Source organism: Camelus dromedarius, chromosome 24 (assembly GCF_036321535.1).
Source record: "Camelus dromedarius isolate mCamDro1 chromosome 24, mCamDro1.pat, whole genome shotgun sequence".
Classification (NCBI taxonomy): Eukaryota; Metazoa; Chordata; class Mammalia; order Artiodactyla; family Camelidae; genus Camelus; species Camelus dromedarius.
The window spans coordinates 10,957,128-10,970,482 of record NC_087459.1 but is presented as its reverse complement, the minus strand read 5'-3'; the positions used below and the strand labels follow the sequence as shown (position 1 = coordinate 10,970,482).

The 13,355-nt window shown below is 38.0% G+C and overlaps 1 protein-coding gene across 1 annotated transcript in view; it reads right to left on the bottom strand.

Annotated features, from left to right (window-relative positions):
- Positions 1-13,355, bottom strand: part of SLC17A5 (solute carrier family 17 member 5) — a 51,740-nt gene that overhangs the window by 17,710 nt on the left and 20,675 nt on the right. The window contains exons 6-9 of the mRNA XM_010992692.3: positions 12,083-12,201; positions 5,549-5,707; positions 1,832-1,964; positions 185-332 (exon numbers count right to left, since the gene is read on the bottom strand). Coding sequence (XP_010990994.3) covers positions 185-332; positions 1,832-1,964; positions 5,549-5,707; positions 12,083-12,201 — 559 coding nt within the window. The remainder of the gene's footprint in view (positions 1-184; positions 333-1,831; positions 1,965-5,548; positions 5,708-12,082; positions 12,202-13,355) is intronic.

Here is a 13,355-nt window from a genome sequence, read left to right as displayed (position 1 = left end):
GGAAGATGAGAAAGTTCTGGAGCTGAATGGGGGTGATGGCTGCATAACAACGTGAATGTACTTAATGCCACCGACCTGCACACCTACACATGGTTAACGTGGTACATTTCACGTGCTGGGTGCTCCACCACGATGAAAGGAGGTGATTTAGTCAGTCAGAACCAATCTTTATGTCAGTACTCACGAGGGTGCGATGTCCAGGTGGTTGATGCTGAATCCGGAGGAGCAAAAGCCTCCCAGGGTTGTCGATATGGTCAGGAACGCGACGGCCAAGGAATAGTCACAGCCTATAAATCCAGCAGCTACCAGGAATACCGCGGGGCCAATCATCCCTGGAGTTACCAAGTTATTAAAAAAAAAAAAAAAAAAAAGAAGCCCCGGCATTAATATCTGCTTGTACTACTTTATTTAATACAGTACAAATCTGAGAGATTTGATATTACTGCCACCTACCGGAGGAACACTGTACTGCCTAGAAGATGCAATTTAAATCACGTTTCATGAAACAAAACTTGCTGGAAAACATGCAGGATTAAAGCAATTATCATAAAAGTAAAAGGAAAATCTCATTATACAATGTTATTAAGTCTATATAGGTGACTGGGACTCAGCTAAAGTTCTACAATGTTGAAGAAAGAGCAAGAGGATGACAGGAAAATACAGTTCTGGAGAGAAGTAAAGGTTGACACAGAATGTGTGATTCAAAATTCACATAATCCAAGAAGAGAAACCAAAGACAGAACTATTGTCGCATAAAGTGAGGAAAACACTCCAGCTGGGTTTTGACACCTGAAGACGATTCGTGTACTTTACTACAGGCAGTGGAGCATAAAATACAATACAGGAAAGGACTCAGTGAGCGCGGGCTGCCGGTTCTCCTCTGTGATGAGGGAAATGTATTTGCATAGACGGCAACAGAGGAACTCGTTTTAACATTTCAATCACGTTTAAATAGCCACACACGGCTTAGTGGCTGCAGTACTGAATAGGGCAGGTCCACAGAAAGCCGAAAAACAGAAAACCGAATGAAATCCAAAGGGATTTATTTCACTTGCAGACGTGGAAAAATTTCTTTTGCGGGTCAAGGACAGGAAGCAGGGGGCAGAACAGCACATTCTAGGGGACGGTGCTCAGAAGGAGTTTGCAGAATTACACCAAACGGGGCCCTTTCACAATGCGATGACTGAAACACAGCTGCCAGCGACTTAGAGGGTCCCTATTTACTTGAATAACTGTCCTCAATAGTTTTAAAATTTACTTTTCTGAAATCAGAGTCTGAAACACACGACTGTTTAAGGCTCCTTGGAGTTCTTTGATTGATAGCTCCTCACTTGATATAACGATGTTAGTATATAATTTTGATTCAAATTTAAAATGTATTCACTTAGAAAAGGGATGGAGACTTCAAAATCTTATTTTCATTGCAAACTTAGAGCTGAAAACAAAGTGATCTATAAAATTCTGGGGAAGACACTCAGCAAAGCAAGCCATTTGTTATAGTTACAAGAGTATGGGAGAGATAATAGGATATTATCAATCTTTTTTTGTTTTTTGGGGTTTTATTTTGGTGGGGGAAGAAATTCAGTTTATTTATTATTGTTATTACATATTTTTAATGGAGATACCAAATATTATGTAAATCTCAATCCTCAAAAATGCATCGTTCGAAAAGAACCAGATGTATGTACAGAAATGCTCTACATGCATTAAAACATACTGTTTCAATATGGGAACCAAAAAATGACTAATATTATCATTTTAATTTTGCCTTGCATTGTAAACACAGTATATCATTGTAAACCAAAGCAAAACCGTATTCCCCTTCACCTACCTATAAGGGTAAAAAGTCTCCGAACACACAGAGTTGAAAAATTCCACTTTGCCCGTAAGTTGTCGGCGGCTTGGCCAGACAGGATCATACATAACCAACAGCCGAAATAAGGGACTGCAGATAAAACCCCATTCTGGAAGGAATAAGATGATTCAAGGTTAACTAAGGAGGGGGGAAACACCAAACAACACACACATACACACACACACGTTTGAAAGCAAAAGAAATATATAGCAAAATTCTGCTTTTATGTAACTATAGTCAATAAGTCAGGTTTTTAGAAGGATGATGGGATTCAGTTCAATGTGGTCCCAGAGAGCCTGTCTCAGAGGGAACCAGAGCTGTGCTCAAGTGAATCCTGAATGTTACTTTGGGATCTGGGCTGTGGATTCAGTGAGAGAAGACATCTTCCTATCAGCCTATGGATTCTCCCCATTGAGCAGTTTTCACTGATATATTTACAAAAATTTTTTTATTATAAAATAAAAGCCAGATACTGAAAGCCACACAAGTCAAGTGTAGAACTTTATGAACTATTCTAAGGTGAGCACCATGGAGGTCAGGTGCCCGGGACACTAGCTCATGCTTGAGCAGAGGACCGAGGTGGCCAGGTGACAGGTGGCCAGGTGACAGGGGGAGGTGAGGTGACAGGGAGAGCTCTACTTTTTCTCTTTTCCTGTGAGTTACCACCTAAACAAAATGAAAACGCTAGGAGATAGGAAACAGAATTAATCATGGAAATGTGTTACCGGCTTTGTAGGAAATGATTTGACAGCTTTTTAGGAAATCACAAATTCTATAAAATGAAGAAAATATACACAGAAAAAAGAGAAATGCTTTCTATTCATAGCTTTCCTCCACACAAACCTGAAGTGCCAAGACCAAGCGGCCCAGATCTGATAAAAACAAATGATTTTATAGTCTGAGAGAGATGGTGTGCCTGCTAGAGGTTTACAAATACAAAAAAAGGTAGAAGGACATTTTACCAGTGGTATTCAAATCTGGTAATAATTCGACCTAAGCATCACGGATGGTACAGAGCAGCAAAATTTGTCAATATTTTAAATGTTCTCCTTCTGTGGCTGAAGATTTTTGTTTCCCTCTGGTATTAAGCTGAGTAATGTCCCTTTTAAATTTTATTCCACTTCTAATTCTGCATAGTGAGGTCACATCTATCATAATTTGTGGCAAAATCCTAGACACGAATCAACTGCAGCAAACAGGGAAGCGAATTTTCTGATCTTGGCCTCGTTCCCTGGTCGGGTAAGCACGGTAATCCATCAGAGGTACTGAATTTTTCCACTTAGAGTTCTAATGGTTAAAAACTCTGCCAACAACCTGAAACTACTAAAATCTTCAACATTTATACATCCGTGGGCAGCTTCCACAGTTGTTAAGCATTCTGTTCATGGTTATGGTTCATCGTCTTCATTTATTCAAAAAAGTCATTCAAAAATGTAAATATCCAAAACAGGGTAACAGATACCACTGAGCTGTAAGAAATAGGGACAGTAGGGAAATAACTAGGAAAAAAGAAACGTGAACAGTACCTTGTAGCAACCTATAATGAAAAAGAATCTGAAAAGGAATATATGTACGGATATGTATTATGCTGTACACCAGAAACTGACACAACGTTGTAAACTAATAAAAAAGAATGCAAAAAAAAAAAGTGAAGGTAACCAATGAAACTAAGCTTATATAAAAAAGCAAGACTGTAACAAAGGATCAAGAGCTCTAAAACTTTTAATTAATGAGATTACAATTTTAAATACAGTGCTTCTCAAAGCAAACTTTATTTTGAACAAAGGTCATTTCTTGAATGTAATATATTGATTTTCAAGAAAAAAAATCCATTAAAAAAGAAGCTGCTATACAAGAAGATTATTTTCAAACTCTATTCACATTTCTTTTAATTTTGATTCAGAAAGAAAATGCCTTTTTGTGTATGAAAATGCAAGATAAAAGATTTTAGTTTAGGGGGGAGGGTATAGCTCAGTGATAGAGTGTTTGCTTAGCATGCATGAGGTCTTGGGTTCAATCCCCAGTATCTCTACTTAATAAATACATACATGAACCTAATTACCTCCTCCCAACTCTGCAAGAAAAGAAAAAAAAAAGCTTCATATTTAACTTCTTAAAAAAATTTTTGCATTCTTTTTTATTGAAGTATAGTCCGTTTACAATGTTGTGTCAATTTCTGGTGTACAGCATAGTGATTCAGTCATACATATATGTATTCTTTTTCAAATTCTTTTCCATTAAAGGTTATTATAAGATATTGAATATAGTTCCCTGTGCTATACAGTAGGAACTTGTTTATCTATTTTATATGTAATAGTATCTGCAAATCTCGAACTCCCAATTTATCCCTTCCCACCCACTTCTCCCCCTTGGTAACCATAAGTTTGTTTTCTATATCTGAGTCTTTCATGTTTGACTTTTTGAGGGAACTGCCAACTATTTTCCACAGTGGCTGCACCATTTTTCGTTCCCAACAGCAATATATGAGAGTTCCATTTCTTCTACATCCTCACCTACACCTGGTTTTTTTTCTTTTTTTCTTTTTTTACGAGGGGGAGGTAATTGGGTTCATTTAGTTATATTTAGAGGAGGTACTGGGTATTGAACCCAGGACCTCGTGCATGCTAAGCATGCACTCTTAACGCTTGAGCTATACCCTCCCTCCCCCTTTTTTTATTCTAACAGATGTGAAGTGGTATCTTATTATGGTTCTGACTCACATTTCCCTGATGAGTAATGATGTTGAGCATCTTTACATGGGCTTTTGATCATTTGAGTATCTTCAGATGTCTATTCAAATCCTTTGCCCATTTAAAAAATTGGGTTATTTATCTTTTCATTATTGAGTTGTATAAATTCTTTCTATATTCTGAATACGAGACCCTTATCAAACACAGGATTTGCAAATACTTTCTCCCATTCAGTAGGTTTTCAGTCTTGATAGTGTTTCTTGAGGCACAGAAGTTTTCCATTTCGATGAGGTCCAATCTATTTTTTTCTTTGGTCCCTGGTGCCTTTGGTGTCACATGTAAGAAACTGTTGCCTAGTCCAGGGTCCCAAAGATGTACAGCTTCTAAGAGTTTTTATCATTTTAGCTCTTACATTTAGGTCTTGATTTATCCTTCAGTTTGAAAGCAAAAACACTACCGGTTTTTCTTACAAACTCTGCCGCTTTCTCTTTAAAGCTTTTCTTCCATCTCTTTAAAGACAAAATCCATCAACAGAGATAACAGGAACTGTCTCAGTTGGATGAGTTCAAAAGGAACCGGCAGCTTCAGGAAGGCCCGTCGTACCCAGTTTTACAAGCACAGCTCTGCCAACGCCTGGATCACGCTGCAGAGCAACCTCCGATCAAGCACGTTGCGCCTCCCTCTCGGCCGCCAGCAGAATCCCGCTGCCGTCCCTTTAGGAAGGGACTAGGGTGCCACCTGCATTTATCATCTGAGATCCTGACCAGTGACTGGGGATGGGCAAGACCTTTATGGTTAAAGGTGTTACCAGCCAAGACACCCTGAATCAAGACTTGACACACACTGAGGAAAAGAACGAGCCAGGCCCAAAAGAGCAGATTTAGAGATACTAGAATTTAGTGTATCAGAACAGAACGGAGGTTGCAAAGTAACCGAGTTTCACACAGATAAAAAACAAATTCTGTGTAGTTTTGGTGAGAAGAAGATGCTTAATTTTCCTTACCTCTTGAATATTGAACCTTAGGACCTCCTTCATGTAAGTAGGCAATAATGTCAATAAAGTATAAAAAGTCCAGTTGTAAGAAAAATGTGCAACCACAATAGCCCACAGTGGCAGTGACTTTAGCACGGGGATCCACGGCACTGACTTCTGAGACGAGAGCTGGAAAAAAAAAAGGTGTAATTAAGATAAGCTCCAGCCATGTTGATGCTGTGTTCAAATCTGTACCTTATCAGCTGAAATTCCACCTAGAACACATTACCAACCTTGATGAGTAAATGCCAGTTTTAAACAACTCTTTTGAAATATTAAACAGCAAGAGAGAGTCCATGCGGGAGCGTATACTCTAGTGGTAGAGTGCCCGCCTAGCATGCACAAGGTCCTGGGTTCAATCCCCAGCACCTCCACTAAAAAAATAAATGAAAACTTAATTACCTCCTCCTCCAAAATAAAAAATAAAATAGAGAGTCCATGATTCAGATGAGAAGAAAAAACAGACATGACATCTCAGAGCTATCATGTCAAACAAAATATGCCTTCTGAAGGTCAGAGGACACTGCAGTGTTAATTTCTCCACCTCAAAAAATAGAGAACAGTTTAATAATCAAGTTCAGAGGCTGACATAAGAGGGCAAAGGAAAGAGACGGGAAGTCCTATTAGGATTCATCCTTCGCTCTCCAATCTTTATTCAACTACAATGACTTACAGGAACTGTGGAACAGCAGGGTCTTTCTGCCGGCACCCGGAGTGTCTCCAAGGCAGGGTGTCGGCACTCCAGGGGTGTGCAAGAGAATCCACGGTGGTGTGGAAAGGCGGAACAGAGCTTCTGGCTATACTTGCTTTTATTCATTTTTTAAAAAAATTTTTTACTGAAGTGTAGTTGACTTAGAATGTTAGTTTCAGGAGTTACAGCAAAGTGATTCAGTTATACATATACATACATATAAATATTTTCTTTTCAGATTCTTTTCCATTATATGTTATGACAAGAAATTGGATATACAGTTCCCTGTGCTGTACAGTAGGTTACACTCACTTTAATTTTAAAAAAAGAAATTAAGCTGAATCAGTATTTCACACACAGGTCAGCCCTGGAGTGTGCACAGTCACGAACTGTAGGATCTCCCCGACTCCAGGGGGCTAGTGGCACCTCACCTGCTGGCCTGCCCTCAGTGCAGGGCGACAGCATATTCCACTTCACACCTGCCTGCCAGGATGAATGTATGGGTTTGATTAGCCAGTTGGGTTTTTTTTTTTAATTAAAAAAATGTTTGGGGTGGAGGAGGTAATTAGGCTTGCTTGCTTATTTATTTATTTATTTACTTTTATTCAGATTTTTTAATGGAGGTACTGGGGATTGAACCCAGGACCTCGGGCATGCTCAGCATGCACTCTTACCACCTGAGCTATCCTCTCCCCCTTATCATTACTCATTTTTAAGTGATAAAAGGTTTTTCCCAGTAAAATTCAAAACTTCTGTGTACTCTGTTTATTTCATCTTATTCACCTTCCAAAAAGTCTATTTTTATATAAGCTTTAGGATGTACACAGGTACAGTAGTACATGTGGATAACCACAGTAAATCTGCACATATTCGGACGGGCACCCCTCTTCCCTTCCTCCCGCACAGCCCCAGGCCGTGCTGACGCAGGATTAAGGAAAACTGGAGCCCGCCGGTCTGGGCATCAGACCCATGCGTCTCCTACACACTGAGGCTCTGCGGTGTCTTCCTCAAAAGCTGGAGCATCTATGTTTCTGCCTCCAGGGTTCACGGTTATTTCAAAAAGGGGAAGAACCAGCATTCACCTCCTTGTCGCCTTTTTTCCAGGGACTTTTGATCTGACTTGGTAGTGAAGGAGCAGGAGACTAATGAAACGGCTCCCCTGATGCTAAGCTGTCTGCTGATGCGTTCTGGTCTAAAACTCTAGCAGCTGTTTTCTTCTTTTCTCTGACAAACCTACATTTCCTCTTTGCTTGTTCAGCCGCTTTTGTGCTCAACAGCCCCCAACCTTTCCATCACGCTCTAAACTCCCTATACATTCTTTGCCCAGAACAGCTCATCCTTTAACCCAGAAGCTGTGCTCCAGGAAGGTGCTCACCGGCTGACAGCCTCAGAGAATGAACAGACCCTCCGGAGTTTCTCTGTGACACCAGGTGGATTCATCAAGATTAACAAGAATACAGCACCCCCACCCCCAGAAAATGCCCTGATTGTTGTGACCTTTCTGTTCTGTCCACTTTTTCTATAAAACCTCAGGGCCCCAATGCCAAGACGGAGTCACAGTCTCTAAGGTATTATTAGCCTGTGTGACTCCCCTTTGCCTGGCAAAGCAATAAAGCTGTTCTTTTCTGATTCTCCCAAAACTCTGCCTCTGAGCCTCAATTTGGCCATTGGGGTACAGAGGCTCGTTTTTCGGCAACAGTAGCTATGCCCCTAGGTTCTCCACTATCTATCAAAGAGGCAGGGGGTGCGGGGGGAGAGAAGGAGGGGCAACATATATTCTTCTACAGCAGTGGTGGCCTCACTCTACCCTGGACCAAGAGAAACAAAGCCACAGCCATAGTTTGGTGCAGCCACTATAGAACACAGTGTGGAGATTCCTCAAAAAACTAAAAACAGAATTACCATATGACCCAGCCATCCCACTCCCGGGCATATAACCAGAGGGAACTCTTAATTCGAAAAGATACATGCAACTCAATGTTCACAGCAGCACTATTTACAATAACCAAGACATGGAAGCAGCCTAAATGTCCATCCACAGATGACTGCATAAGGAAGTTGTGGTATATTTATACAATGGAATACTACTCAGCCATAAAAAAGAATGAAATAATGCCATTTGCAGTAACATAGATGGACCTAGAGATTATCATATTAAGTGAAGTAAGTCAGACAGAGAAAGACACATACTGAATAACTTATATGTGGAATCAAAAAGAGCTGAACTCAGGCTAAGAGAGTAGAACAGAACGATGGTTGCCAGGGGCTGGAGGGTGGGGGACAAACTCCCAGCTATAAGATGAATAAGTTATAGGGATCTACTGTACAGCACAGTGACTGTACTTAACAATACTCTATTACTTACTTGAATGCTGCTAAGAGAGTAGACAGTAAATGTTCTCACACACACAAAAAATGGTAACTATGTGAGGGGACGGAGGTGCTAAGTAACCCTACTGTGGTCATCATTTTGTAATATGTGAGTGTATCAAATCATCACCATTGTACACCTTAAACTTACACAGTGTAATGTATCAGTTATATCTCAGTAAAGCTGGGGGTGGGTGTTGGAAAGAACAGCCTGACAGTCGGCAGGTTCTCTAGCTATTTATCGAGTATGCGGCCCACGGAGTCAGAGGATTGGAAGGAAGAACGTGATATGTACATGTTAGTGTTCACTTGTAAACTGGGCACAAAGCAACAGTTCTCTTTTCTCCTAATGAGGATTGTGAGATCAATTTATAGTATTGCCACATTATAAGTTATATTTTATTTTATTTTTTAAAATGTCAGTTCAACTGTTATTTTATTTTATTTTTTGTGGGGAGGTAATTAAGTTTGCTTGTTTGTTTCTTTGTTTGTTTCTTTCTTTTTTAACAGAGGTACTGGGGATGGAACCCAGGACCTCGTGCATGCTAGGCATGGGCTCAACCACTGAGCGATACCCTCCCCCATAAGTTATATTTTAGGGAGGAAAGTCTTCATTTGTAAAAACATTCACGTTAAAGATGAATTTTCAAATATTACTAGGAGAAACTATCCAATTATCTGGCAGACATTAAAAAAAATCCTTCCAGGTTTTAAGGTAGCACTGTCTAACAGAACCTTCTAACAGATGACGGAAATGTTCTGCATTCCCCAATTAAGCAATATGACTAGTGTGACCAAGGAACTGAATTTTTAATTAAATTAGTTACAATTAAAATTTATGGGCACAAGGGCTAGTGGCTACCATAAAGGACAACAAATGTTTACGGTAAGACCTTAATAAAGAACAAACTAGCTTTTTCTGATGTTCTAGAAACAGAAGTTACCCTCTTGCTATTGTTTCTAAAACATTATGTCTGAGGTGACTTGTCAATCAAGCAATTTCCACCCTCTCTATGAATTCATTATACCTATATGTTGGCAAAACACACTATAAAAGTTCTTATCCGAGCCCTATATTCTTCTAAAATGCACTGCTGATAAACGAAAATACACTGGGAAGGAACTTTTTTAATTGCTCAGATATTCTTTGCCCAGCTAACATTTTGAAAGCAAATTTTCTTTAGATATCTGAACAAGGCAATTTTTGAAGGAACAATGAATGAGGTCTTGAATCTTATATGGAGGATGAATCATTAAATTAGTAATAATAGCTCAACCAGCTTTTTTTTTTTTTCATACAAGTTGAAGCAGAAAAGGATAAAACAAAAATTTATTTCTTGTCAATTGTGCAAAATCTTCTAGACTATATGAAGGCTAGTCTTGAATGAAGGTCATTTCAACAAATATTTGAGTTATCTTCCATGTATAAATTCACAAAAAAAGACTCCCTGTCAAATGTAAGCAACAGGAATTTGGATAATGGACAGATATGGGGACACACTAAGCTACCTTTCTACAGAATCTGGATACACTGAAAGATTTCATAATTTCATAAAAATAATGGTAAAAATGAAGTAATGGAAGAAGCAAGCTACTGACCATCAATGTTGAGAAAAATGTGAGAAAACATATCAAATTTTTTCTTAAATTGAAGTATGGTTGACTTGCAATATTATATTAGTTTAGGTGTACAATATAGTAACTCAGTATTTTTACAGATTATGCAAAGTTATTATAAAATACTGACTGTATTTCCCCTGTGCTCTACACAACCTACATCCTTGTAATTTATTTAGTTTACATCTAGCACTTTGTACCTCTTAATCCCCTTCACCTGTTTTCCCCACCTCCACCCCTTCTCTACTGGTAACTACTAGTTTGTTCTCTGTATCTCTGAATCTGTTTCTATTTTAATAGTGGCTTGTTTGTTTTATTTTTTAGAGTCCACATATAGATACAGTATTTGTCTTTCTCTGACTTATTTCACTAAGCACAATACCCTACAAATCCATCCATGTTGTCACAAATGACAAAATTTCATTCTTTTTTTATGGGTGCGTAGTATTCCAGGTGCATCAAATTCTTTTTATTTGTTCCTTGGGGGAAAAGGTGGGTGATCTATTTGGTTAACATCACAGAGAACAATGAGATCTCCAAGTAGCTTTCTTTATTATATTCATCAGTGATTTCTCCTAAGCTTTGGCCAGTCTTTGGCAATGACCAAGGGATGCCATATTTCTTAAAGTTCAACAGCATGTAGAGACATTGGTAGCCAAATGTAAAAACTGAAATGTGGGGGGAGGGTATAGCTCAGTGGTAGATCGCATGCCTAGCATGTACAAGATCCTGGGTTCAATCTCCGGTACCTCCATTAAAAATAAATATATGAACAAATAAATAAACCTAATCCCCCCCCCGCAAAAACCCCCACTTCAATGTGTATAAGTAAATGTTTAATTACTGCCTGGTTTACTATATATGAAAATTAATACTATCAATTATAATAACTTAATGGGCAAGAAAAGTTTTACATGAAGTATTTTTTGTTCCTAAACCAATACAGTGACTCTGAAGCCATTAAAATGCTAAAGAAAAGACTATATACATTTAAATTTTTCCTCATGTTCTTATGGTCTTCTGTTAATCCCCACAAAAGGCAAGCATTTTGTTTCCATGGCTTGAGAATTTACTATATTAAATTAGGACAGACTTTTATTTCTGACTTGCCATTGTGCTCAATTAAGTGAAATACATTTTGCTTCAGTAAGCATAAATTTTTTTCTAAAGATCTACTCTAGAGGAGCAGACGGGTGTACGTCATATTATTATATACCAGTAAATGTGCTGTCATTCTTGTTAAATCATGCTCATTTAACATACAGATAAAAATACACTAGTTTTCTAAAAACAAACATTTAATTATTTATTTTATATTTATTTTGTATTTATTATTTATTTATTTTAAAAAAACTTTTGGGGAAGGGGAGATAATTAGGTTTATTTACTTATTATTAGGTTTTGGTTTTTTTTAAATGGATATACTGGGGACTGAACCCAGGACCTCATGCATGCTAAGCACACACTCTACCATTGAGCTATACCCACCCCACTAAAAACTAACATTTAGAATGCAGCTATGATTCCTTTTTAAACAGCACTTTTTATTTTCTACTAATTAAGAAGAAAGACAAGGAAGACTCACTTGATAATCATTACTCTAGAAGGTTTAAAATGACTTAGAAAAGTAATTTTCCATATATTTAATCTAGAAAGTATTAGAATCTCTCAGACAAAACAAACCAATACTTTGTACATTTATTTAATTTGCCTGCTCTACTTTGCCTAAAGTATGCATAACATAAATATCTATTTTAAAATTGGTATCTTAATTCTGAAGAAAAAAAGATTCTGAAATTATTTTTAAAATGTGCCAAAGTCCATACCTGATTTTTCAATGATGAAAGAATGTACTCCTGTTCATAGGGGGAGATTGTCTTGTGAGTTTCTGGTGTATCAGTAACTAACCAGATCCATAAAATAAACCAAATGATTCCAACAATACCTTAAAATAGAAAAGTAACAGTTAAATACAATTCGAATACACCAACAGCAATTTTTACACCTTGGAAAAATAATGTAATTATAAACTCATTGTAATTGGTTTCAGATTAGTTTTCTTTTCTTTTTTTTAGCTTAGTTTTCAAGTTCCTCTCATAATTCAATGAAATAGTTACTATATGTACTATTTTCTAAAAATTTTGAAGAGAACAAGCTTTTTAAAAATTGCAGTAGACTTGACATACATTATATCAGTTTCAGGTATACAACATGATTCTGCATTTATACACACTGCAAAATGCTCACTACAATATGTCAAGTACCACCTGTCAGTGTTCAAAATTACAAAATCTGTTTTTGTAATGAGAACTTTAATGATTTGCTCTCTTGGCAACCTTCAAGTATGCACTACAGTATTATTAACTATAGTCACCTGCTGTACCTTACATTGTTACAGAGAAGAACAAATTTTACTCCATGCTAGATTTGTTCCTTTAGCTCTAACCCTCTGCTCTGTTTCCAGTGCCTAGTCATGCTGGTTCTGCACCTTTGGTAAAACAATGTTGCCTAGAGCCTGAAATAGATGATTCTCATGAAATAGATAGCTCATTCTCAAGGCTCTGACCTTGAAGGGTATAACACTTTTCCATTCATATAGACATAAAAAATTGCACAGCAGAAAATATCATGTGTCTCACTGGAGGTTTATAGAACATCCTGACCTGACCCAAGTGGACAGCTGCAAGAACAAAGGATTCAGACATCAAGAAGTTTTGCAACAATCAACACACCCACCCTCCCCTTTTTAGTATAAGAGCCTTGAATTGACTTGGGGAAGACGGTTCTCCAGGACATTAGTCCCCCATCTTCTCTGTCTGCTTTCTGAATAAAGTCGTTATTCCTTGCCCCAATACCTTGTCTCCCAATTTACTGGCCTGTTGTGTGGCAAGCAGAGTGAGTTTAGACTTGGTAACAACATCCCAGGACTTATTTTATAATTGGAAGTTTGCACCTGAAGAGGTACAACTCTGCCTATCAGGGCCTACCAGACAAATCTTCTTAAAAAAAAAACAAATTTCTACAATCTATTATTTCCACAGGTCTTTGCTTTTGTTTGTTGATTTGTTTTTTGTTTTTTTGACTGCAGACACATTCCCT